Source organism: Plecotus auritus (genome assembly GCF_963455305.1).
Source record: "Plecotus auritus genome assembly, chromosome: 5".
In the NCBI taxonomy this organism is placed as follows: domain Eukaryota; kingdom Metazoa; phylum Chordata; class Mammalia; order Chiroptera; family Vespertilionidae; genus Plecotus; species Plecotus auritus.
This window is the reverse complement of record NC_137776.1, coordinates 167052197-167080032: the sequence shown is the minus strand read 5'-3', so window position 1 is coordinate 167080032 and position 27836 is coordinate 167052197. Positions and strand designations below refer to the sequence as shown.

Here is a 27836-nt window from a genome sequence, read left to right as displayed (position 1 = left end):
GAAAAGAGTCTATGTATAGAAATGAGCCCTGATGATTCCAAATAGGTTTCCAGTTCTAGTAGAAAGATCAGAGGCTGCAGAAACAGACGGAAATTGGAGTCAGGTTCTGATTCTGCTGCTTTTGAGATGTGTGACTTTAAGAAAGTTACTTAAAATTTCTGGATTTTAGTTTCCTTACTAGAAAAATGTATAGAGCCCTAGCCGGTTTAGCTCAGTGGATAGAGCATCAGCCTGTGGACTGAAGTGTCCCAGGTTCAATTCCGGTCAAGGGCATGTACCTCGGTTGCAGGCTCCTGGCTCAGGCCCTGGTCCGGGTGCATGCCGGGAGCAAACTAGTCGATGCGTTTCTTTCACATCTATATTTCTCTCTGTCTTTCCCTCTCTTCCACTCTCTCTAAAAATCAATGGGAAAATATCCTCAAGTGAGTACTTAAAAAAAGAAAGAAAAATGTATAGTAATGCATATCTTGTATGGTCAGTATGAAAAGCTATATAGATAACGCGGTAAGTGCCTAGTTCAGCACCAAAGGCAGCCAACTCCCTAGGGCATTCCCTTCTCCTGGCTTCCTGAAGTTGTACCAAAGAAAGAAAAATAAATCATTGATATGGTCTTCCTTTGCTGGAGTTTGGGGTAGGGGGAGGAGGAATGCTGCATGGTATAGAGTGGCTTTTCCATTAAACATGCCTTTGAACTTCATCTCAAATATTTTTAGGCTCTGTGACCTTATATTGCTCCAACTTGTTTTCTTTTTTACATATATCTGCCATTGAAAGGATTGCATTACTTAATGTAATGAAGTGTGTAGTATATGCCTGCCATATAGGAGGGACTTGAGATCTACTTCCTTCTTCCAATTTCCCATTTGTAAATCATGCATATTCAATGCTTGGTTGCTGCCAAGCCTAAAAGCAAACATTACCGGGAACAGAAACATCAAAGTGGCCATGCTCTCAAAATTGGGAGAGTTCCAGATGTTCCCGCTTAGATTTAGAAATGAAGTGGTTTGAGGGGAAACTTTTGCAAAGACCCTGAGCTTTCTGAACCAAGCAAAGCCTCTGCATACTTACGGGAATCAACTCAATGTTCTCCCATTGAGAGTGTGTGCACGAGGAGATGGCCTCTCATGTGCCCCGAAGGACCCTGCCTTACAGGTGTCTATGCTCATTTTTTTCAAGTCAGTAATTTATTTACTTTCTCCGCACATAGTGTGACCCCTAACCTTCACTCAACTGAGTTTTGGTTTAGTTTTTGGTCTGAATAGACCCTTTCTAAATGTGTAAATGTATACATTGTATAAAACTATGTTCAGTGCCTAAAAATATTTTATTGTAATACAACAAAATGGTCCTGTGGTTCATAAAACAAATGCATGAAAAGATCAATATGAATTCTGAAAAATGAATACTAAATAGGACCAGCTTCTCCTGAAATTAAGATAAATTACAGAATTAGAAAACTCCTATCAGTGTGGTATTGGTGTAAAACTAGGTAAAATGAAAAACAAATGGAAGAGAAGAAATGAGTCAAAAGCAGATCATCATGCCCTAGCTCGCTTGGCTCAGTGGATAGAGCGTCGGCCTATGGACTGAAAGGTCCCAGGTTCGATTCCCAGTCAAGGGCACATGCCTGGGTTGCTGGCTTGATCCCCAGTGTGGGGCATGCAGGAGGCAGCCAATCAACTATCCTCTCTCATCATTGATGTTTCTATCTCTCTCTCCCTCTCCCTTCCTCTCTGAAATCAATAAAAAAAAAATTTTAAATAAATAAATAAAGTAGATCATCACAAGGCAGTAGAGAAAGGAATAATTAGTAAACAAATTATTCTGACACAATTAAGTTACCATTAGGGAGGAAATTAAATTGTACCAAAATAAATTCCAGATATAGCAAAAGAAAACAATATCTCATTTTAAAAGTTACTAGAAATACCTAGAACCGTGGTCGGCAAACTGCAGCTCGCGAGCTATATGAGGCTCTTTAGCCCCTTGAGTGTGGCTCTTTCACAAAATACCACGGCCTGGGCGAGTCTATTTTGAAGAAGTGGCACTAGAAGAAGTTTAAGTTTAAAAAATTTGGTTCTCAAAAGAAATTTCAATCGTAGTACTGATATTTGGCTTTATTGACTAATGAGTTTGCCGACCACTGACCTAGAATGATTAATTCAGAAATATTGAAGCACTATATATAGTATAAAATTAGGTATAATTTATATTTCCAACATTAGAGGAATGGTTGATTATGATGCAGGCATATATGTATACATAATTACTTCTTGCTGATAAGTAGAATAAAAGGCTTTGCCTCAAATCCTGTTTTAGACAATTATCCAACTCATGAACTATTTCCTCAAAGAAGACAAAACTATTAGCAAGAGAATAACAGTCTAAGGAAATATCTGTGCATACTTCACTTTACCTAAATAGAGGGCTGAGAAATGTTCATTCTAACCATGATGATTGGGAAATAAGGTATATGGGTGTATGTGAATATACATATATTTTTTTAACTATGTGACCCACTCCAAATACATAATAGAATGTTTTCAAATATTCAAGTTGGAATGGAGAAATGGAAGCCATCTTCTTAAACTTGGAGTGGTATGCCTAAAATTTGCTATTTCTCATAAACTTTAAAATGCACTGTAGAATTTTGTGAAATATAAGAGTGCATTGGTATCTCACAGAATGTTTGTATCAATCACCCAGCCCTCATGCATCAGAATGAAAACATACTCCTTGCTGTTACTGGTTTTTTAATGGATTTTATTAGGAAGAAAATGCTTGTTTTATATGTTTAAGAAATGTCCAAAATTGTTTAGTAATGACTATAAAAACTATATAATAATTAATGTGTTTATTAAGGCCACAGACAGTAAATAGCAGAAGTAGGACCAAATTCTAGGTCCTTTTGACTATCATTTTGGAGATCATCCTGCTATGCAATCAATATTGACATATTTCCTCATTCATACAATTTAACTCCTAAAAACAACTCAAAACTTGGTATTTGTTACTTAGCTTGATGGCACCTGGGAGCCACCATTGTCTGATGAATCGTGCAGTCCCGTTTCTTGCGGGAAACCTGAAAGTCCAGAATACGGATTTGTGATTGGCAGTATGTACAGCTTTGGAAGCACGGTGATTTATCAGTGTGAGTCCGGCTATGAATTAGAGGTGAGCAAACAGTCTAACCAGAATTAATTTGTTTTTCCAGCCTACTTGGGAACATGTTTAGTATTAGCACTGATTTGTTTCTCTGATTTTGGTCCTAAAATATTCCTTTATACTTTGTTGCCTTTTACCCTAATACTTTACAAGAAATATTTAAGGTGACTTGCAATTCTAAAAAGTAAAGTAAGTCTTGAATTTAAAAAAAATAAAATCAAAGCCATGAAAAGGGAGAAGTTAATATGCCAACCAGCCATAAGACTGATACTGTAAAGCCTGCACTTCAGCCGTCTATTGGTCATATTCTGCCAGCCGCCTGGTGGTCAGACTCTGCAACAGGCAGTCCATCTGTCACCATGGGGAGGTGACCATAGGGATTTAGGTATGCAAAGCTAGGATTTCCTCAAGCAGTGGGCTCAAACACCTACTCAGGTTCTTAATTGAGATGCCAGGTTCCCACATGGCAGATCTGGCCTGAAAAGTCCTCACAGCAGTTCTAACCAAGGACCAGGTTAGGTCTCATGACCACTCCTGGTTTGTAATATTAAAACCCCATCAGCAGCACCTCCGCCTCCCTAATTACTTTGGTGGGAAGGCTGCAATCAATTTTGATGAAAGCATGGCGATATCATCAAACTTGGAAATTTGAGAAATCTGTCTTACAGAATGTTGTCATCTGGTTTCTCAGGGGGAAAAAAAGTAGTATAAGCTTTAAACAAATATGTAGAAAACTGGTGGGTCATTAAATTTGAGGAAGTAGATAATTTGGGGGAATGTCCTGGTGTTAACTGCAAAATTGAGAGAGGTGCTGTAGCAATTGTTCTCGCTCCACATTACATGTTAGAATTACCTGAGAAACTTTTTAAAAAATACATTAATATCCAGGTACTTGCAGAAATAACTGATTCCAGGTCTGGGACAAGAAATGTAAAAGATTCACTTAGAAAATCTTGTCACATGAGCCAGGAGAGAACCTATCAAAGGTATTTTTGTATTTTTAACAAGGGACTTGGCCTGGCCACAGTGGCTCAGTTTACAGAAACTGAGGAGCCGACTGAACAAGGCTCCCACAGGCCAAAAAAGAGGCCATTTTAGCATCAATAGGGTAGTAACTTCAATGGACTGAAACACATCCAATGTGTCGTGACTAATACTAGACCTACAATAATGCTAAAAAAATGTATTGATAATGAACAAACTCATTATTTTGAAAACAGACAACAAAAAGGGAAGAATGTTTTTCCATGCTACCCAGACTGCTAGATAACCAAATAGTAGATGAAGGGGAAGTTCCCCTTTAGATAAGTATTCCAGGTAACAAATTATAGAATATAAATCGCAGAATTTGCAACTCATGCCAATTAATGGGTTTAGGCCATCATCATCAAAGCGTTCATATCAGGAAAAAAATAGAGGCAACCAGACATTATGTGTCTCCTGATGGATAGACATGCCATTATGTTTCTTAAGGTGTGGTTCAAGAGCCATTTACTTGAGACATCTGGGAAATTATAAAAGGAGTGGATATTCATAGGCCAAGACCTTCTAAACCAAATAGGACCTGGGGATTTGTATAATATATATATATCAAACTGTAACCTCCTGGATCCTAGGTCAGCCCTCAACCACTGAGCCACGCTGGCCGAGCGGGATTTGTATTTTTAACAAATAACCTGTATACCAAAGGCCAGTAGAAGGGAAAGTGGTTAAGAATAGGGACTTGGCCCAGCCGCGGTGGCTCAATGGTTGAGCATCGACCTATGAACCAGGAGGTCACGGTTTGATTCCTGGTCAGGGCATGTGCCCAAGTTGTGGGCTCAATCCCCAATGGGGGGTGTGCAGGAGGCAGCCAGTCAATGATTCTCTTTCATCATTGATGTTTCTGTCTTTCTCTCCCTCTGCCTTCCTCTCTGAAAACAATTTAAAAAAAAAAAATAGGGACTTGATCCTGGAAGACCTCTGTTACTGGTCTTCACTTTTGCTGGATGAAAATTCTGGGAACCACCCGAACCACCTGAGCCTCTATTTCATCATGTCTGTAGTAGAAATGCAATAACCACTTTTGCAGAGTTACTGCAAGGGCTGGAGATAAAAGAAATAAAGTGGTGAGCATGGCCCTTTGTACACTGTCTGAGTTCATTATAGGGTACTTATTATTATTACTTTCTGTATTTGTGTTATTACCAAAATCAGACAAAGCAATTGGAACAACTGATGTTAAATTATTTGACTATGTAAATAAGATGTCATTTATATGTAAGGTACACAACTCTTTGGAGCTATCTAAACCTCAAAAATTTTACTATGCATCCAATCTTCTTGAAATAAAAATTACTATAGGCAACTGGAGAATAAATGAAAGTACAAAACTCAAAAATGGGGTAGTCATGTTATAAAACCATTGCTAGTGAGCAATAAAGTGGTTGCTTTGATTCTAAAACTTAATATAACCTAATTGTTGATTAAGCAGGTACATTAAAAATAATAATTTAATGCTAATCTAGATCTAAAATTCCAGCTCCATTTATCAAAGCAAGATATGAACAGAAACAGAGAAAAAGAAAGAAGGAACAGTATCATAAAATTTACAGCTCATTGAGGAGGGAGTCAACAGATGGTGTTTGATTTTTTACATCAATAATTACAGAAAATAGATTTGAGTTTTTACTGGCATAAAAATCATCATAGTCAAAACAGAATATTATTATTCAAATCATTAGAGGAAAGTGAACAAGGAAAATATTACTGAAAAAAATACTAAACTATTAATTAAAATTAACTACTTGAGTATAGTCTACTCTGAAGAGCCCACATCATTGGGGAGTTAGCTGGCTTTTATGGCTTGGCATATACTTCCTCAAAATTAATTTAAAAAAATAATTCACAAGCTAAAATAGTATATTTCCCTGTGCATATGTAAATACATTAGCCTAGAAAAAGTATAGCAAATATTAATGGTGTTTATCTCTGGATGAAGAATCCTGGAAACCCTTCTATTTTTCTTTTATGTTCCAAACTTTCTATAATGAACACGTATTGGTTTTTCAATAAGAAGAAAATAATTAATACATCATTTAGGGAACATTTAATTTTATAGAATGAATTATTTTCTTGGAAAATCAGGACAGTGTCATTCCATCAAAGTCAATGGAATTTTAACAGGTAAAGATTTGTCAGTAATTAATCTGAAAGCTTAGAGAAAATATTTTGAATAGATGAATAAGGGTGAAAGACATCAGTGAATCCAGATAAAAACCAAAGTAGAGGTGATAGGTTTTTTTCAGACATCTTGCTAATTTAGGACACAATTTTAAGACAATGAGATGTCCAAAGGACTATGAGCAATGAAAAAGCATGTGACAGAATTCATATGCTGAAGTTCATATATTTGACTTGGAGTCAAACCCTTTAATACATTTCTTAGAACCTGATCTTTTTTTTTTTTTTAACTCATAATGTTACAGAATTTTATTTACTTTACCTTGTTTATTATTCCAGATATTAGGAATTTAAAGCATGAAAAGAGTTATCATTAGGAACACTGATGATTACCATCCTATATAATAAAAGGCTAATATGCAAACTGAGCAAACGGCGGAAAGACTGGTCGCTATGACACGCACTGACCACCAGGGGGCAGACGCTCAATGCAGGAGCTCATGGCTGGTGAGCGCAGCCGCGGTAGCAGGAGCCTCTCCTGCCTCTGTAGCAGTGCTAAGGATGTCCGACTGATGGCTTAGGCCCACTCCCCTTGAGGAGCGGGCCTAAGCCATCAGTCGGACATCTCCCGAGGGCTCACAGACTGCAAGAGGGCACAGGCCAGGCTAAGGGACGCCCCCGCTGAGTGCACGAATTTTGTGCACTAGACCTCTAATAAAAGATAAACAAGAAAGAAGGAAGAAGCAAAGACTAATAAAAATTGTAACGGAAATCAAAGAATAGTGATATATAAGCCTGTAATAGCTATAGGGGCCAAACAGTTTGTATAATCCCTAAGGGTAATGGGATATTGAAAAATATACAAAAAGTATATTCAATATAATAATTATAAATAATTTCTCAAGTAAATTATATTCATTTTACTCTATTTCACAAGGCAATAAAGTAAATTTTGGGAAGCTTTTACCCAAAGTACTTAAAAATTTTTTATTTTTTTATTTTTCTGTTAATCCTCACCTGAGGATATTTTTCCATTGATTTTTAGGGAGAGTGGAAGAGAGAGGGAAAGACAGAGAGAAATATCAACCTGAGAGAGACATATCGATTGGTTGCCTCCTGCACGAGCCCTGACCAAGGAGCCTGCAACCAAGGTACATGCCCTTGACCGGAATTGAACCCGGGACCTTTAGTCCACAGGCCAATGCTCTATCTACTGAGCAAACCAGCTAAGGTGAAAATATTTAAAGTTTTAAATGCTTGTGCCCTTATTAGGGTAAATTTATCTGGGATAAATTATATTGTTGAAAAATTCAGTCCTGGTACCAATAAGAGACCTTGGCATGTGTCATGTTCAAAGATACAAAAAATAAAAAACCCACACCATTTCATTCTTTGCTGTACAGCTCAGGTATTTTCAAAATAATTTTAAAATATACTAAGCAAATATACCTCTTTGACACTTCAAACACATTCTTCAGTCTTTACTATTGGTTATAACTAGTTTTCATTTAAATAGAAAGTGAAACAAAGCTTGCACCTTAATTACACTTGTCAGCCAGGATATGAATTTTGAAGTAATTTGATGAAAACATTTTTACAAATCTAAATCTACCTCTTAAACTATGTATACTTAATGAATTTATTTAGCATTCCATTGCTGAGCTATTCAAGTTCACAGCTATGATTACTTTGCATTCCCTTATTATTTTTCCATTGTACAGTTATGACCATGTCGATGAATTTTTTTCATTGATTCACAGGGGAACACTGAACGTTTCTGCCAGGAGAACAGACAGTGGAGTGGCAGGGTAGCAACATGCAAAAGTAAGTCAAATGGCCCTTAGAGTCCCAAAAATGATACTGGGGATACAGAATAACAGTGAGACAACAATGTCTTTACAAGCAGTTTTGTAATTTAAAAAATTGTCTTCGGACTTTTCCTGAGGGACAGCAAATCAATAAAAGGTTCAAAAACTATAGTTGAGATCATTGATTATGTTGGAAGAGAGCACAAGATGACTCTGTAATAGTTAATGATTTAATTTATTTGCATTTTGTATTTTTCCCCCAGATAATTATAAATTAGAAAACTTAGATCTGTTGGTGTTTGGTGACAGTACTGAAAATACTGACATCTTCCTAAAGTGATGTTGGCACATACGTTAAATAATTAAATAGTCACATTTTTCATGGAATTTTACATTAACTCATTTTATGGGAAGAGTCAAGTGTATTTAGCAACAGAGACCCATATGATTCCTCTGCCAAACGGCAGTGTGTTCAGATACAATAATTACAAATCAGTCAATGTGAAAAGCTTTTAAATATTTTTTCCTCTTAACAAGCCTGGTGGAGTCATCAAATTTTCACACTGGAAGGGGCACCTTAACCAATCTAGTCTAAGCAACCTTTCAGGTGGTCTAGCTTAACTAGGCTGGACTACATCAATATGAGTAAGATTTATTCATCTTGTTCAACGAGTACATGGGGCTGGGAGAGGTGAAGTGACCTGCCCAGTGTCATAAATTAATTTGGTGGCAGAGCTGTGACTGGAACTTGAGGTACTTGAATCTTTGTTCACTGTCGTTTCAAACATATCTTCTGAGGTAAATTAATCAATTGATTTCATGTATATAGAAATCTTAAGTCTTTTAAGAAATATTATATGGCTGAAACTCAATAGAGGATATATGATTTTTTTGTTCTCAAAAAGTTATATAAGTATTATATAGAAAAATATTTTTTAAAAATATTGAGTAATATCTCAAGTCACCGAAAGGCATTATTGGGCATTCCTGATAATGGCATTTTTGTCTCAACTGTTTATGATCAGAAAGTGTGTGCAGGTATAGGGGAGGGGAATAGGGAGTGAAATGGAAATGGGTATGCCTGAATAGGAAACGTGAAGAAGTTGTTTCAGTTTGCAGCAGGTTTAAGTCAAACTACAATGACAATGGTTAGTTAGTTTCTCTCTCAGAAATGCAAGGTAATGATAAAAAGCTCTACTTGAATCCTATTATTTTCTGTATTTTTCTTTTTTTCCTCTTTCTAACTCTTAAATAAGATTATGCAAGTTATTTGCAAAATAAATGGCAGAAATAAGCAAAAAAAAAATAATAGTTTTAATACCACCACTCACGCTGGGGCTGACCAGCAGACCCTGAGCGACGGATGAGTGATTACTCTGACACAGGGTTCTGTGAAAGAGAGTGCTAGGGGACTGCCTGGCTATCGAAACCAGACAGCCCCTTTCACCTGCCTGCTTAGGCTTTTATTGTAACAACAGCTTCAACTAAAATTAAGTATTAGTTACTAGCAGTGGGGTAATCATCCTTGAGGAGACACATGCAGTGTCCTTTAGGCAAAGACGTCTAAAGACTAAGCATAAAGATTCCAGTAAACACCCGGGGACTCAGACTTCTTTGGAAAAGTCAAGGCTGGTTGTCTTCAGCCAACTCCCCCTGGAGGTCCTGACCTTTTGCAGTTTCCTCCTTACAGATTTTCCAACCAAGTCCCTTGCTTCCCCATACACTCAAGTTTAAAAACTATTGTTATTTTTATATACTGTATTTTGCGCTTTTTTCCTAGGCATATATAAAACACAAATAGTTTTTGGAGGAAATAGTGCTTATATTGAGCATCCCGATTTGAAAGATCCTCATATAACATTTATTAAATTATTAAATAGATTGATATCTGTATCCATCAGATTTTAGGAAAGCCTGTTCAAGTCCATAGGATACCCTAGACCAGTGGTCGGCAAACTCATTAGTCAGCAGAGCCAAATATCAACAGTACAACGATTGAAATTTCTTTTGAGAGCCAAATTTTTTAAACATAAACTTCTTCTAATGCCAGTTCTTCAAAATAGACTCACCCAGGCCATGGTATTTTGTGGAAGAGCCACACTCAAGGGGCCAAAGAACCGCATGTGGCTCGCAAGCCGCGGTTTGCCGACCACTGCCCTAGACAGTGCTCTTCAAAGAGTGGCCCACGGGACCAACAGCATCAATAGTACCTGGGATCTTGCTAGAAATGCAGACTCTCGGGCCACACCCCAATCCCACTGAATCAAAATTAGCATTTGAATGAGATCCCTAGGTGATTCCTGTGCACATTGCAATTTGAGAAGCAGCGCCTTGGACCTGTGGTTATTAGCCTTCCGCACATCGAAACATTCTGGGAACTTTGGAGAATCCTTTGCCCAGTCTGCACCCTGTACCATTTAGGTCAGAGTCTCAGAGGGTAGGATCCAATATCAATATGTTTTTGAAGCTCCCTAGTGATTCCAGGGTGCTGCCCTAGTTCAAGTTCATGGTCTAAGTACTCACCAGGCTGAAAGAAGCCCAAAGAAGTCAGTTAGCATCTATATAATCCAGTGGCTCTTAATTCTGAGTCAGCATTAGAATCGTTTGCGGAACTTTTTAAAAAATACCAAAATCAAGACCACAGCAGAGATTCCAGTTCATTTGGTCTGGAACAGACCCCTCAGCACAAAGCTTCCCCAGGACCTGTGTGCAGCCCAAGTTGAGACTCACTGGTCTAGACCACTTCCTCTACCTTCACCAGGATCATCAGATTAAGACTCAAACCCATTTCTTAAGACTCTAGAAAGAATTATCCTGCTATCCTCCTAGCACATTCCTGCTAATAACATTTCTCACATGTGCCAAGCCATGCTTTGTAACTGCACTAAAACTAGCCATCAGTTTATGGGGTCTATATCCTTAGAAGCCACATAAAATGCTCCTTATCTGAATTTTTGGTCAGGCTCATGATTCCTTGTGATTTATACTTTCCTATTATACTTTACCTTCTAATAGTTTTTATCTTTTATCTCTCTTTAGAAGCAGTATGACCTTGGTCAAATTATTTCACCTCTCTGAGCCTCACTTTTCTTCAACTGAGATAATCTCAGAGTTGTGACTAAGGATGTAAATGTAGCCAACAAACAAACAAAAAGGACACCCAGTTACTTTTAAACTTCAGATTTAAAATGCTTTTTAATATAAATATGTCCCATGCAATATTTGAGGCATACTTATTCTAAAAATTTATTTGTTGTTTATCTGATATTCACATTTAACTGACAGTCTGTATTTTATTTCTAGTTGTAAGAAATAAATTTGATAATGTCTGGGAAAAAAAGTTCTTGGCCATGGAAACAACTTAATAAATGAGAATTCCTTTGCTCATCCACACCCCCAGCATTATACATAACTACAGCTAGAGTCAAGTGGGCAAAATAACAATCTTTAATTGCCTGCATGTATTAATAGAAAACTTATGCATGCTGGGTATTTGCTTCTTCAATGCCCCTGTCATTGTGCCTCACACATGAGTAGGCTATAATATTTTATACGGTGCATTGGGTACCGTTAGCAATTATAGCAGAAGAAGGACAGAGAATTGCATTTGATCTGAAGCTTTTCTTTTTTCTTTTCAGAGATCAGTTGTGAAGCTCCACTTGGGTTTCTGAACGGGAAAGCTGAGGTGGAAAATGCCACCATTGGCCCCAGCGTGGTGTATTCCTGCAACAGAGGCTACAGTCTGGAAGGGTCGCCCGAGGCCTATTGCACTGAAAATGGAACCTGGAGCCACCCAGTTCCTCACTGCAAACGTGTGTGTTGACTTACGCTCAGAAAGGTTTTAATCGGATTCGGTTTCACGATGAGTTCCCCAAATGTCTAAATCATAGCGGGACTCACTGACAAGAGAGATTGGCCCAGAGAAAGCAAACTGTGCATTCCCAAGCCACATACTCTGATGTGTTCTTAAAAACCTGCTTGTGATTTCTAAAAGGTCTCCTCTGCAAAGCAGCTTTTATCAGATTCCTCGACTGGTTACAGGTTTAAGGCACTAAGAGAAAAATGCAACTTAATGAAAAGGTTTGACATAAATGTATGTATAATGAATTTGGTCGAGGATGTGAAAGGGGTGAAGAAAGAATATCTGCTAAATGTGGAATATGAATAAAGTATATCTAAACATAGTACATAAAGATAATTAGTTATAACCACTGGAATGAAAACAATATTCATGAGCAAGGTATAAATTGAGAGAGCTCTGGTTACGTTTAAAGTGCTGTATTACAGTGACTGAGCCTTTAAGATTCATCTGGCATCTACCTTCCTCACAAAGACTTCCTTTGTGCCCACTGGGGGGGAAAGAAAGCACTGAAATTGCTTGAAATATGCGTTGATATGTGTGTCACACATTTGCAGTAAGAAATTGTTCCACTGTCATTTCCCGTTTTTCCTGTAGACCTGGTAAAATGAGTCATTTTTTGTCAATAAGCCTTGCAAACTCTACTGTTTCAGTTCTGATACCATTAATAGCAAGCTCTAAAGTCATATTCATTCACTTCGATGTGTCTGGTGACCCTCTGGTTCATCCTTCTGAAGGATGTTTAGTAAAAGGAAGTAGAGTGACCACGAGAAGCATTTACTCTATGCCTTAATATTCTTCAGATAGTAAGAGGATGTCTGATGCACTCCTTGCTTTCTAGCATGCCTTTGTTTCTCCAGGGCTGATCAAAACCAGTCTAAAAAATGTTGTGGGCCATAATCAAACCCTAGAAATCTGCATTTTTCATTTGCCCTCTTAGAGGTGTAGGACCATGTCTTAGTGGTTGAATACTTGATGTTTTCAGATCTTATCTAAATAATTTCTTCTCCCAAATAATTTCATGGGAATGCCAAACGAGTCTGTGTCTACTGTTTAAAGCTCTATATTTTTAAGCCTCTTAGAGGGCTCATCCTTTGCCTTCAAAGAAATAAATTAAGAAAAGAGGGGAAATAGCAGTAAGCATTTTCTTTTCTTTTTAACAGCAAACCCATGCCCCGTCCCTTTTGTCATTCCTGAGAATGCTCTGCTCTCTGAAAAGGAGTTTTATGTGGACCAGAATGTGTCCATCAAGTGTAGAGAAGGCTTTCTGCTCCAGGGCCAGGGCGTCATTACCTGCAACCCCGACGAGACGTGGACACAGACAAGTGCCAAGTGCGAAAGTAAGTGGACAGGTGGAATCCAGTTAAATACTGGATTAGTTCAGGATGTTTTCCCATCTTTGTGAGACTATTTTCAATCAAGTAACTTAATTGTAGATATTTAGGTCTCTGTCTTATCATGCATATCAGCTTCTTATTGAGAGTTTTAAAAATTCTTATACAAGACCTTTGAATTATAAACATTGAAAGAAAAGTTTCCAGAACTAGGCTAAAACCCACCTGACTAGGATTCACTGCAGATTTTTGAAATGTGCTCTTCTAAGATTAAATCTTCTATTGTTAAATCTAAAACTCCGTTTCTCTCCACATTGTCAGAGTTCCCAAACTATCCCTTAATCAGCTCTGAATGCTTTGCAATACAAACATTATTCCACCATGGTTCTCAGGCTTGAGCTTGCATGAGAGCCACCTAGAAGGCTTCTTAAAAACATTGCTGCTCCCCTGCCCCTCAGCGGCCTAGAGTTTCTGATCCAGTAGGTCTGGGATGAGGCCTGAAATTTGCATTTCTAGCAAATTCCTGGGTGGTACTGATGGTGATACTGCCGGTGCCGGAACCACAATTTGAGAATCTCTGGGCGGCACCCCCTTGATATGTAACAGGCTGTCTGGCAGCATCTCCTGCTGCCTCATGATAATTCTTGACCCTTTCTACACTTAAAACATCTCCCCTGCCCAACATCCTGCCCTCCAGCCTTCCTTGTACTCCAAGGTACTCCCTCTATTGCAATCAATGAACAAATATTCATTGAGTCTAACCAGATGCAAGGCACTGGGCTACATGATATAAGAATCTATGCCTACAATGGCCTCCATCTTCAGGACACTTACACTCCAGTTAGTGAGGTAAGAAATGCATATTTGAGGGCCACAGGGAATCTGGAATCAGAGAAGAGTTTGATTTGAATTCTATTCTCAAAACTTTCTAACTCTAAATTTATGCTAGTACCCTAACTTCCCTGAATGTTGGGGCTCTTATGTTAAGTGACTAGCACCAATACCTATCTTATATATTAGTTCTGAAGGATCAGTGAATTGATGTACATTAGCAGTATCTCCTTAGAGTAAGAGATACACCAATAGCCCAAGTCCTTGAATTTTCAACTGGCAGCCCTACTGCAACATTAGTATATTTATTTTACCCCAGGAAACTGCATTACAGGCGGCCTCCTCCTGCCCACATATCCTCACACTGATCTTGGCTCCTTGAGACTTACCACTCAGGGCACTGAAAGAACTAGCAGGAGAGACCTGCATTTGTTACTCATGCTCCTTCAGTGTATGCTCAATTGTTCCTCAATGTTCTTGAGAGGACCGGGGGTTGACTTGGATAGAAGGAGACGATTCCCACTATTGTTTGTTATCCTCAATCTGTCTTTTGTACTTTCTATTAGACTGGAAGTCTTTGGCTTAGAACGAAATATCTTGCCTGAAGAACCTGAGCAGCTACTTTCCTCATTCTTTTCACCTCCTCCTGTTACATATTCTTACAAATCAGGGATTAAAATTTAATGTGCATGAGAATCACACAGGGAAAGTATGTAAGATGCAGACTCCTATCCTAGAAACCCCAGAAATCTGCATTTTTAATAAGGAGCCAAGATGATTCCCGTATAGGGGAATCTGAAATCCATGCTTGATAACCACTTGTATTAACCACCCATCATCTCTCCATGATCATGCAACATGCTGCTCCCCAGCCTGGAAGCTCTTTCCCTCTGACCCACTTGAGCTTTGTAGCCTCATCCAAAAGCCACTCTCACTACAACTTACACCCTGACAATCCTAAGTGCAATTAGTTACAGTCCGCTCAGTAATCATAATTTATATTACATTACTAATTTATATCCCATTTCACTAATTCAATTTAGTTACTCATTCTTTTTTCTACAGCACAGCACCCAGGGATCTACTTCAGCTCTTTCTAAGTTGTATTGCAGTATTCTTTGTCTGTCATTCCCATCTTGTCTGAGATAAGGGACAGCATTATCATCATTTGTTTTTTTCAGTTTCTGATACACAGTAGGTATTAATACATATTTGTTATCCTACTGATTAAATTAATATTTGTGTCCACCTTGGAAGAAAAAGAAAATTTAAAAGGATGATATACATTGAACATTCCCTCTGAAAAGTTTTGAATGGTATCCTGACCACTAAGTAACCTTTTAATTTTTGTTGTTGTTGTTAATCCTCACCTGAGGATATTTTTCCATTGATTTTTAGAGAGAGTGGAAAGGAGGGGGAGAGACAGAGAGAAACATCAATGTGAGAGAGATGCATCAATTGGTTGCCTCCTTCATGGGCTCCCGACCAGGGCCAGGAATCAAGCCTGCAACCGAGGTACGTGTCCTTGACCGGAATTGAAGTCGGGATCTTTCAGTCAGCGGGCCGTCGCTCCATCCACTGAGCCAAACTGGCTCGGACACTAAGTCACCTTTTGGAAGCCAGTTTATGAAGATTCATTTAAGTTAGACTTATGCAAAATCTAACGCATTCCAAAAGTAGAGAAACCTCATCAAGGTGTGTAAAATCAGTATCTATAAGCCAGAGACAATATTCATTCATTTGCTCATTTTTCAAATATGTACAGAGCATCCACTGCATGCCTGGCACTGTTGTAGGCACTAATAAAACAGCCTGATGGAATATGCAGTACCGCAGCCCTAGCCGGTTTGGCTCAGTGGTAGAGCTTCTGCCTGTGGATTGAAGGGTCCGGAGTTTGATTCCGGTCAAGGTCACATGCCCAAGTTGTGAGCTCAATCCCCATTAGGGGGCGTGCAGGAGGCAGCTGATCAAAGATTCTCATCATTGATGTGTTTCTGTCTTTCCCTCCCCCTTCCTCTCTGAAATCAATAAAAATCTATTTTTAAAAAGAATATGTAGTGCTGCTGTTAATGCTTTTTATTCTAAAATGGTGGACTGCAAGTAATCCTCGTGCTCCTTCTCTTCTAATTAGATAAGCAACCTGCAATGAAGTTCTCTTGCAGCCACGCCTTAGGCAAATTACCAGAGCTCCTTCTTGGTCTCCTGCAGACGTCTTGCCTTGAGTATAAAACAGCTCAACTTCAACATTTGAATCAGAAGATGAAACTTTTGATCTTGCACATCTAATTTTGCTAGACAGCAGCAAATTATGCTTTTAGTTCCTAGTATCTCTTAGATATTTATAGGTGAAATGGTAGCCTTTATGTTTTGGGGTTTTTTGTTTGTTTTTGTTTGTTTGTTTTTTGCTCTTTAAATTAATTCATTCTTAGAAATGAGACTGTGTTCTTCTCCATCCACCAGCTGGATTAGTAGCACAAGCCTCATTGTTGTTTTGTTTTCCTATAGAAATCTCATGCGGTCCACCAAGTCATGTACCAAATGCAATTGCTCGAGGCGTACATTATCAGTATGGGGACATGATCACCTACTCGTGTTACAGTGGATACATGTTGGAAGGTTCCCTAAGGAGTGTTTGCCTAGAGAGTGGAAACTGGACATCACCTCCTATTTGCAGGGGTAAGGAAACATTTGGATGGTTATTTCTTAGTGAAACCATAGGGAAATATATATATGGAAGTCTGATATGGACCACAACTAGGCTAGGGCATTAAGTGACCTTTTGGAAGCCAGTTCGTAAAGATTCATTTAAGTTAGAGTTATGTAAAATCTAACGCATTCCAAAAGTAGAGAGCATGCTATTTTATTTTTCCTTGTCTTTAAATTTTAACATTTATGTCATTTTATTTTTTTACTTTATTGGTTTGAGTTTTGAAAGCTTGCACACGGAACGCTAGCCCAGCACAGTGTCCCTTCCTGAGTTAATCATGGATCCTCAGGCACATCTTCTCTCCAAATCTCAGGAGAATTCTCAGCTGCTAAGGGAAGCTGTGTCATGGCTGGGTCCTGGTGCCCCTCTTGGCCCCTCAAGTGTTTTATCACAGATTCCGGTTCTACCCACCTATCATAGGCAGCCCCAAATCCCACAGGAGGTGGCACAGCCCACCTAATGGGCAGAGTATAAAACAAGAGGTACCAGGCAGCCTCAGGGAAGCAAAGCTCTCACCCCATCTGGCCATATTCGGGTGGGTGACCAGCGCTCTGTGTTCACATGAGCACTTCTGTCTCTTTACTTGCTGTATGGAATTTGCAAACCCAAGGATGAATTTTGTGTGTGCTTTCAATAAAATCTTGGGGGAATAAAAGATTCTATGCTTGTAATTCTGCAAAATAGAAAGCGGGAAATAATGAGGCATTCAAGCATGTCTTTCTAAAACGTATACTTTTCTAATAATTTTATTTACAAATCATAATTGTTCCATTCATTCTAGAAACATTTACTGAAAGTCAGGAACTGTGCTAGTGAACAAGATACACATATCCAAGGAACTAAAAAATAATCAAGTTGTTGGAGAGGTTGTCCACATGGCCTCATGGACAATGATCCCATTTGGATTTGGTATAAAAGCCAAAGTCTTTCATAACTTGTGGGGGCAGGGAGAATTGAAGTAGTCCATGATGAATGGCATGAGCCTCAAAAATGTCTAGGGTTATTACAGGAGAAAGAAGATTAATTTTCTGAAAGCAACAGTGAGATATGAGATCATCAGCACATGGGATGTAAGAGAAAGTGCAACCTTCTTTTAAGAGGGCTGCTGAGGAGGTGGCGTCTTCAGGGAATAGTCCAGATTTTACTTAACATGAGAAGTCAAAATGAGGGTTGTGTGTTTGTTTGCTCTTGTTTCTTTCTTTTTCTTTTCTTTCTTTTTTTTTTTTTTTTTTTTTTTTTTTTTTTTTTTTTTTTTTGTCTTAAGATACTATGAGGTGGTGGCAGCACCAAAGAGCTACTGGCCACCAAAGGCCACCTTTGGAAGGGCATTTGCAAATCTCCTAAAGGGGCATTCCTTTATATAAACCACCTTGTCTGCCCTACCCTGAATCTCCAAATTACTAAAACCTCAATAGCTGTGTTGTGGCCCTTCTGAGCCCCTCAGGCTCATCCCCAACCAAATCTTGAGATTCAGTTTTGTTTCTCTTCCTTAAAGCTTAAGTCAAGGATATAGTATGCAATATACATGAGTAATCCTATTTTCTGACAGCCCTCCTTCCATAATTCCCTCGATTTATGACCATCTGCTGCTTTTACAGCCGTCTGTCGATTCCCATGTCAGAATGGAGGTATCTGCCAACGTCCAAATGCTTGCTCCTGTCCAGACGGCTGGATGGGGCGCCTCTGTGAAGAACGTGAGTCTTTCTTCAAACCTTACTTTAAGTGCTGATAATTTGCCTGGAAGCTGCCAACTCAGAGTTACTAGGAACTGGCTCTACTGGTGGCAGGGATTTTTTTGCTTACCTGCAGCAGGCCAGTCAGGGCAGCTAGAGCTGATCGGAATATGTCAATCACTTTCAGGAGATCTAGAATATCAGACCATGAAAATATAGTTATCAACATCCATTAAAGTCATTTCCACATTCTCCTGGCACAAATTGCTAAGGATCATCTGGAAAGGAGCTAATCATCAGGGGTTCCCCAGACTTTGTCTTCCTTCATCTCTAATCTTTTTACATATGCTACCACTCACTGCTACGGCTGTAAATTCATGGCATTGCCTAACATTGTACTTTGCAGCTCACCATTTACTCTTTTTCATTAAGGGCAGTTCTTCCCAATAAGGAAATAAGGGAAGTTGGCATTCCCATATCTACACAGTGGTTGGAAAATTAAAATAGAATTTTTATTCTCATAGTAATACATTTCAATTTGAACTTCCAGGAGGCCGTGGATAAGTGGTTTTAAACATTTTTTAATGTCTAAGCCACATTTTGTTTTACTATCTTGAAAAATACATGTGAGGAAAAAATGATTTCATTTTTCATTGGGAGCGGTATATGTAAATAACATTAGAAGTCATTAATGAGATGGTCATTGGTCTACATCAGGTTTTTCTAAGGCCAGACATTTTATGAGATCCTAAGACTTTTTTAAGTGTAACTATTTCAACTACTCTAGAAAGGAAAACATAAGGTGGAAATAAATGTTAGGCAAGTATTCTCACAGTGATGAAGAAAGGAGAGAAATTACACTTTTCCTTCCTCTTCTTCCCACTTAGTCATTTCTTCCCACTTAGGGCTTCCATACTTGACCTGCTGTAATGGCAAGAGTCCACTCCGGGAACATTTACCCTGGGGTGCCCTAGCAACAGGCCTTGCTTATCTCACTGAGCATGCACCTGCCCTCCTGGGTTAGAGGAGGATTTCCCAAGCTTTAATGTGCACACAGATCACCTGGGAGATGTTGTTAAATGCAGATTCTGATTCAATAGATCTGAGTTGGGACCTGAGATTCTGCATTTCCAGCCAATTCCTAGGTAATGCCAATGCTTTTGGTTTGAGAACCATGCTTGGAATAGCAAACCAATAGACATTCTCACTCCTTTTAAACAGACTATACCTCTTTAAAGAGCTCAATAGAGGAATGCTTACTGTGGAGGGTGTAGGAGAGGCCTGATTCAATCACCATCAGGCCTCAGCTCCAAGGATATAAAGAACAACACTAATGTGTTGCCAACAGCCTGTAGGGTAGCCTGTCTGACTCCCATTCTCACATTTAATTCAAGACAAGAAGAGTGCCTCGTGGCAGCCAAACCCTCTTAGAGCATTTTATGTAATTTGTAATGGAAATTTGAAACTGCAATAAATGGAGAACATTCTGCTTATTCTGTGAAGGGAAAGCAAAGCACTTAGCAGATATTGATTACAGTGGGTCTTCTCCAAAGGAGTGCATTTGGCATCAGTCATTACTGCAGGCTAAGGGGCCAGAGTTACTTTCCTAATTGTGTTTTCCCAGTGATACTGATTAATAAACACAACACATATGGGAAGTCCTCTCGTGGGTCATACAAGGTTTTGCTCCTCCTGGATAATGTTTTTTGAACACGTGAACATATCTTAGTGTGTGTATTTTCATCAAATCCTTTTCAATCTCCTCTCTAGCAATATGCATTCTTCCCTGTCTGAATGGCGGTCGCTGTGTGGCCCCTTATCAGTGCGACTGCCCACCTGGCTGGACAGGGTCCCGCTGTCATACAGGTAGGCGTCCTATCATGGTTTGTTGTCTTGGTGACTTAGCTCCTTGAAGTCCTAGAGGACATTGATGAGTAGGACTCAGATTCTGAGGTGGCACTGAAAGAAAGGGTATCAGGGTTTCTGAAGAATTCCTCAAATGGCCCCTCGAATGGTGAATCTGAATGCCTCAAAGGCACCTTTCAGAGTCATGTGTCAGAGAAGAGCAGCTAAGTTGACTGAGTTGTCAGGCTTCATAGTGTCAGAGGTTCAGAAGAATATTTATTTTGAGTGCCAAGTTCAAAATGATGGATCATGTCTAGTGAGTAGCAGAAGCCACTGAAGGGATTTAAGTGGGAAAATCATGTAATCAGATTTTCTTTTAGAAAAATGCTTTTGGCAGCAGTATGGAAAATGGCAGAAAGCATGACTTACAACAAGGAGACCAGTTAGGAAGTTATCAAAGCAGAATTGGCAAGTGGTAAGAAAGTCTGGAGAAATGACAACCCAAAAAGATGTGAGAGAAGTTTGGGAGGTGAATCAACACTACTCAGTTATAGGGTTCATTGTGGGAGTAAAGGTCTGAGAAGAGTCAACGCTGATATTTCCAGTTTGGGTCCCTGATGGTGCCATTTACTGAGACAGAGACCCCAAGAGGAGCAGGTATGAGGTTTAGATAGGAGTTAAGTATTGACTCACTTTGAGGGGCCTGTGGAACATACAAGGGAGAGGTCTGATAGGCAGGTGACTGATTGCTCCCAGAAGATACATCTGTACTGAAGATAGAAATTTGTAGGTTATCATGGGAAAAAATTCATGGGGGAAAAGAATACGACTATGCAGAAGACACATGGCATGAGAAGGTGGCTCAGAAGGGAACCATGGGAACTCCCATGTTAACGGGAAGGAGGAAGACGTTAAGCTTTTAGACAAGGAAGTGAAAGGAAGTGCTTAGTGCAGTCAGGCACCATGAAATCATCATGCTCCTGAGAAGGGGTAATATTTTTTATATTGGTAAGCAGAATCTATGGAGAGTTGGTTTAAATTATTGGGCTTCATTTTTACTATTTTTAAGCCTGCTTTGTTTCATACTTCCCTTTTATTGTATTGCCCATATGTGCATTCTGTTGGCCTACTCTTACTCTTCACTTGCCAAGATGGCTCCCCAAGGGCAAAGACTAAGGTTTTATTTCTTGTCCTCTCTCTTCCACCCAAGTGCCTGGTACTGGCTGGCATCTCCTCTCCTCCCCACTCCCCATATTATATGCATGACTGATTAAAGAAGTACATCTATTTATATCTCCCCAAAGATGAACTGTTCATCTGGGGAAGCTTACCTTTCCAAGCTATAATGAGGCTGAAATAGAAACTGAAATGTTTCTCATTTCCAGCTTTCTCTCAGCAGGCATTTCATTTCCTGCCTGTAGGGAGTTCTCCTTTCTCTTTGATATGTTAAACTTGCTGGTGTTGGGTCTTTATCAGTTTTTAGCATCCTAGGTTTCTTTAACAAATAGACTCATGCAAATAAAGAGTTCGGTGATGAGACTATGGATTTGTAAGGAGGATGTCTTTACAGTAAATCTTTGAGTGTTCATTCAGGGTTTCATCTGTGGCTAATTTTTAACTCTACTTCAGGTTCCATCATTCTAATTAAGGCCAGTAAAAGTCATGAAATATGTTTCCTAGCCAACACAAGGGCTTTTGAGTCATCTGTTATTTTAGACAAGCTCTTGCCTGATTTATTGTCATGAGCTGATGTCTGTTGTAATGACTGAATCATAGAGTTCAGTGCTAGCTCAAGGGATTTACAGTCTAATTGAGCATATGAAAAATTCACAGTTTAAAACAGTATGTGCCAAATTAGTTATATAAATAAAAATATTAAAGAAGAGAAAAAACAGTGGACTTGACGTTATCAGCAAAGATTTCAATCCATAAGTAGAACTTAACCTGGAACTTAAATATGAAAATGACTAGCTTGGAAGGAAAAAGGGAGGTGGAGCCACACAAGGACATGAGGTCAAGCAAAAGGGCAGAAATGCATAATGAGGAGTGTTGGTGGCTGGAGCCGAAAACAGAGTCAAATCTTATTTACATGCTTTCATGGACATCTTCAGAATTGCTAAGTGCTAATTAAATAAATGCATGCATTTTTATCCCAGCTGTTTGCCAGTCTCCCTGCTTAAACGGTGGAAAATGCGTAAGACCAAACCGATGCCATTGTCTTTCAGCTTGGACTGGACATGACTGTTCCAGGTAAGACAGCCAAAGAGTAATGTTTATCAATAACATAAAGAGATTGAAATTCACGTTAAGTTGTTCAAGAACCAGAAGGTATCTCTGGTGTGAGTGTGAGCATTTTGTATCCCAAAATGTCCATTGTGAGATACACTCTCTAAATTTGAACTAAAGCCAACCCAAAGCAATATTAGTTGAGAATTGACAAATAAAACAATGATGCCTCACAAATAAATAATCTTATACTCACTTTGGCAGCACAATAGAAAATTGGAATAATACAGGGCAGATAAGCTTGACCCCTACACAAGGATGACTCAAATTCGTGAAGCATTGCATATTTTTCCATAAAAAAAGGATTAAATAAATCAACTGCCTTCTTGAATAGATGATTGTATTTTTTATATTCAAGAGTGTAAAGTAAATAATAAACTCAATACATTTATTGACCTTCATTTGCATTCCTGGTTGCAATAAAAATAAATTGAATTGGCTACAAAAATGTTATGTCAATATATGTTCTGTCAATTGGTTTCTAATATCGAATTAGATAAATATAATTGAAAAAAGATCATCATAAAAGTAAGTCAAAGGGGAAATAGTTTTAAAAATAAGTTAAGGTTTATAAAAAACATTGTTGATTGGCATACATACAACATTACATTATTTCAAGTGTACAACATAATGATTTGATATCTGTATATATATTGTGAAATGATCCCCACAATAAATCTAGTTAACATCTATCACTATGCATAGTTACAAAATTGTTTTGTGTGTGATGAGAACTTTTGAGATAAAAAGATTTATTGTCTTAACTTTCAAATATGCAGTACAATATTATTAACTATAGTCGCCATGCTGTACATTACATCCCTATGACTTACTTATTTTACAACAGGGTGTTTGTACCTTTTGATTTCTTACTCCATTCACCAACCTTCCACTCCTTCATTCCACCTCTTCATGCAGCCACTAATCTGTTTTCTGTATATGAGTCTGGTTTTATTTTTTGGTTTGTTTTAGATTCCACACTTAAGTGAGGTGATATGGTATTTGTTTTTCTCTGTCTGACTTATTATTTCAGATAGCATAATGCCCTCAGGATCCATCCTTGTTGAAAATGGCAATATTTTCTTCTTTTTTTATGGCTGAATACTATCCCAGAAGTGGAATTACTAGATCTTATGGTAGTTCTATTTTTATTTTTTTGAGGACTCTACTGTTTTCCATAGTAGCTGTAACAATTTACATTCCCACCAACAATGCACAAGGTTCCCTTTTCTCCACATCCTTGCCAACACTTGTTGTTGTTGTTGTTGTTGTCTTTTTTATAGTAGCCATTCTAACATCTGTGAGGTGATACCTCATTGTGGTTTTAATTTGCATTTCTCTAATGATTAGTAATTTGAGCATCATTTCATGTGTATTGCCCATCTGTATGTCCTCTTTGGGAAAAATGTCTATTTAGATCCTCTGCCCATTTTTTAATTGGTTGTTTGTTTTTTGGTTGTTGAGTTGTATGAGTTTCTTCATATATTTTGGAAATTAACTCTTTATCAGATACATGATTTGCAAACATTTTCTACCACTCAGTAAGTTGCCTTTTCTTTTTCTTTTTCTTTTTTTTTTTAATGGTTTCCTTTGCTGTGCAAAAACTTTTTAGTTTGATGTAGTACCACTTGTTGATTTTACTTGAGTTGCCTTTGCTTGTGGTATCAAATCAAAAAATCATTGCCAAGGTCAATGTCAAGGAGCTTACTGCCCATAGTTTCTTTACTCATTTTGAGTTAATATTTAGTGTGGTACAGCATAGTTTCATTCATTTGCACATGGCTATCTAGTTTTCCCAATAGCATTTATTGAAGAGACTATCCTTTCCCCACCGTAGATTCTGGCTCCTTTGTCATAAGTTAATTGACTATGTATGCATGGGTTTATTTCTGGGCTCTCTCTTCTGTTCATTGATCTATGTATCTGCTTCTATGGCAATGCTATACTGTTTTGATTACAATAGCTTTGTAATACCGTTTGAAATCAGAAACATGATGCTTCCAGCGTCGTTCTTTCTTGACTGTTTTAACCCTCAGGAAATATCAAATAAGTTGTCATCATACTGTCAATAAATATTTTCAATATAAAAATGTTGCAATATTGGAGTAGTACCAGCTCTATTTTATGACTTTCAATATGCACTATTGCATTACATCATTTAGATTTGTATAATGTACATTTACTTCCATCTTATAGGAATCATTGAAAACAAAGAGCATATTCATTTTTAAAAATGGGAATTTCAGTTAATTGAAAACAATTCTTCTTTTTCATTTCCTTTTATTTTTATCGGAATGTCAAAGTCAACTTTTCAAAGACAAAAATCTATTTAGATAAAAACTTAATTAACAAAATAAATCCATCTTGTGCCAATGAATTTCCTCATATCATCTCAAGCATATGCCATCTCTGCAGAGAGAAAAAATAAACTGAACCCTAAAGAGCAAGCTTGGATTGTAGAAGTCTATTTAGAAGCTTCCAAGATAAAGATGATGCTTTCATCTGAGAGTAGAGTTGAATGAATATAAAAAAATGAGAGTCAAACTGGAATGGATTTTTGGGGAAAGTAAGAGAAAAGAGAGAGAGAGAGAGAGAGAGAGAGAGAGAGAGAGAGAGGAGATAAAAGGAATAAGAATTACAGTGACTCAAAAAGGAACAGGAACTATTTACAACATTCATACAATTTTAGACTTTCTATTTCAACTTCTTCAAACAGATAAGGAAACCTGAGTTTGTGTGGTTTCCTAACATCAAAATACTCCCAAAGAGTCTATGTGAAAATACTGTCTAATAAAGAGAACAAAATTACATTCTTTTGTGCAAACGTTTGATAAAGGAATCAAAAAATATATGGCAAATTAAGCTGGGAAGTGTATCCCACATTCAAGGACTGGGCAGCCCCTCCCCACCCCCCATTATACTATGATCTATTTTTCTAGAAGATCCATATTAGTGAGGACTCTCTAATTGCAACTCTAGCTTAAGCAAAGAAAGGGACCTTGCATGGAACCCGATTACATGGATAGCTGAACATCAGGAGGATCCGACTGAGGACTTGAAAGCCACCTGAAGCTTCTCCACCTCCTGTCTCACCTTCTCTCTCCAGCATCTACTCCGTCCTTTCTCTTGCTGCAGAGTGGTTTTCTCTGCTGTTCAGTGCTTGCAGCTCCCGCATTTTACATGTCATACTACTGTATCCACTGAAATAATGTGCTGACCCAGTTTAAAAATCCAGAAGAACTGCCTAGTCCAGGTGGATTCAGGGGACAACCGTGAATCAATCAGTCAACTGTGGTCCTAGGTCGGGCTATGTCGTACTAACATGAAGAGTCTTCTTGTCACAACTTTTACCTTACCTTTGGGTGAAGGGGAGAGGAGGCTGGCAGTCCCCAGAGGAAAGAAAGGCGGAATATAATTCCCTGAAATGGGGAGGGGAGAAAGCTTTTCTGAGAAATTAAAACAATAAATGTTTACAAATCATTTTTTATTTTCTTCTCTCCCATGTGATTGAGTAGTTAAAAGATTGTATCCCTCATGCTTAGCACAGGCACAAAAATTAATGCTCAACAAATGTTTGTTGACAGATGGAGCAGTTTCTGGGCATCTGTGACAGCCAGCGAAGAAATGCGCTGTAGCATTAATTAAATACCTCAACCAGTTACCTTCTCTACCAATGAACAAGACTCACCTGATATTGTTCCCAAGTAGTTCAATCCTTAAAAAAGAGATTGTGTTTCCCCTGATCTCTATGTCCTTCTTCTTAAAATTGATCCTAAACAAATACCACAAATAAAAATTATAGACTGTGAAAGCTATAAGAGACCTTTGGGTTCACAAAGTCCAAACCCAAGGCTAAAACCCAGGCCTGCTGATTCTCGGATTTTTTCATGAGTTAGCACATGATCTTCACGCCCTTTAGTTGTCTCAAGGAATGACTCCTATCTTTACAAACAACGCCATGGATAATGCCCAGGTATCTGAGACTTTCAATCCTGTATAAATGGACCCCAAAGGGGCTATTACCTCTTCAGTTCAATCTTTTCTGTTGAATCTCTTTGTATTTTTGTTCCAGGAAAAGGAGGACTGGGTTTTAACCACTGCACAACCAAGGAGCTCTCCTAAGAGCAGGGTCATCTCTTCCTGGTAGCCCTGGGCATCCTGGAACTTACGCAAAGCAATTCCAACACGGTGCTGGGTCTCGTTTTGTGTAGTACACTTGTTATTTGGGGTTTACCTTTTTATTTTGTGTTATATTTGTTACTTCTTGTGATGTACTTTCTTACATGTTTCCATTTTTAAATATGCCTGTATTTTCTATATAAAAATATATTAAATAGATGCTGCTCCACTCACAAAATGTACATACTCTGCTGTCTATTGGGAAAGTACCTGGTACACATTTTTATTCAGTTACTTAAAATAATGTTTCAATTAAAATATATTTTGCTACTAAATAATATTTTGCTGGACAGTGCCATTTTGTGAGGTGGCCACGAAACAATGAAGAGGATTAATGACTTGTATCTATGCTGCTGGATCACATGTAGTATACCAAGAGATTACAGTAAAGGAGATACCTTCATTCTATTTCCATTTTCTTTACAATATGTGTAACCATGAAGGTTTCCTTTTATTTAATCAGAGAATCACTGTTGGATCTACTACCCTCCACGTGAAATGCTGTCCTGGTGCTGAGGACAGCCTGGCTAATTCCTTTCCCAACATTTGGAAAGCCATAGGTATCACCTTAGTAGATGTGGGGGTTGGGGGGTGGACATCATGACCATGGCACACAAAATAAAGTGCTCCCCTTCCTTCTCACATCTGGCATAAAAAAATGCAAGAACTGGAAGAGTAACAGAGAGCCCTTTCTGGATCACAATTCCCCAATTGCTTTGGAAGAAAGACAGTAGCAATAGGAGGACAGGAAAGGGGAGGGAAAAGGCAAATTGGACAAGTTCACCAGAACTCTGCTCCTTGTCCCACCTGCAAAAATGAATTGAAGCTTCCCCTCAGCCCCCACTGCTCCACCTAACTCCATCCCTGTACTTCTACCAGCATAAAGATTTCCCCAGACTTCTGGAAAATAAAGCCAAATACTAGATTTTGTTTAAAATAGGAAAATCACAATTTTGTTTAAAATAGGAAAACACATCTCCAACCTCT

At 38.4% G+C, this 27836-nt stretch overlaps 1 protein-coding gene across 1 annotated transcript in view; it reads left to right on the top strand.

Moving 5' to 3' along the window:
- SVEP1 (sushi, von Willebrand factor type A, EGF and pentraxin domain containing 1) overlaps positions 1–27256 on the top strand; it is a 149887-nt gene extending 122631 nt beyond the window's left edge. Inside the window, exons 40-48 of the mRNA XM_080670648.1 lie at positions 3019–3174; positions 8088–8151; positions 11774–11947; positions 13158–13334; positions 16665–16835; positions 18465–18560; positions 20310–20405; positions 22541–22634; positions 26743–27256. Coding sequence (XP_080526774.1) covers positions 3019–3174; positions 8088–8151; positions 11774–11947; positions 13158–13334; positions 16665–16835; positions 18465–18560; positions 20310–20405; positions 22541–22634; positions 26743–26764 — 1050 coding nt within the window. The 3' untranslated portion in view covers positions 26765–27256. The remainder of the gene's footprint in view (positions 1–3018; positions 3175–8087; positions 8152–11773; positions 11948–13157; positions 13335–16664; positions 16836–18464; positions 18561–20309; positions 20406–22540; positions 22635–26742) is intronic.
- Positions 27257–27836: the final 580 nt, after the last annotated feature.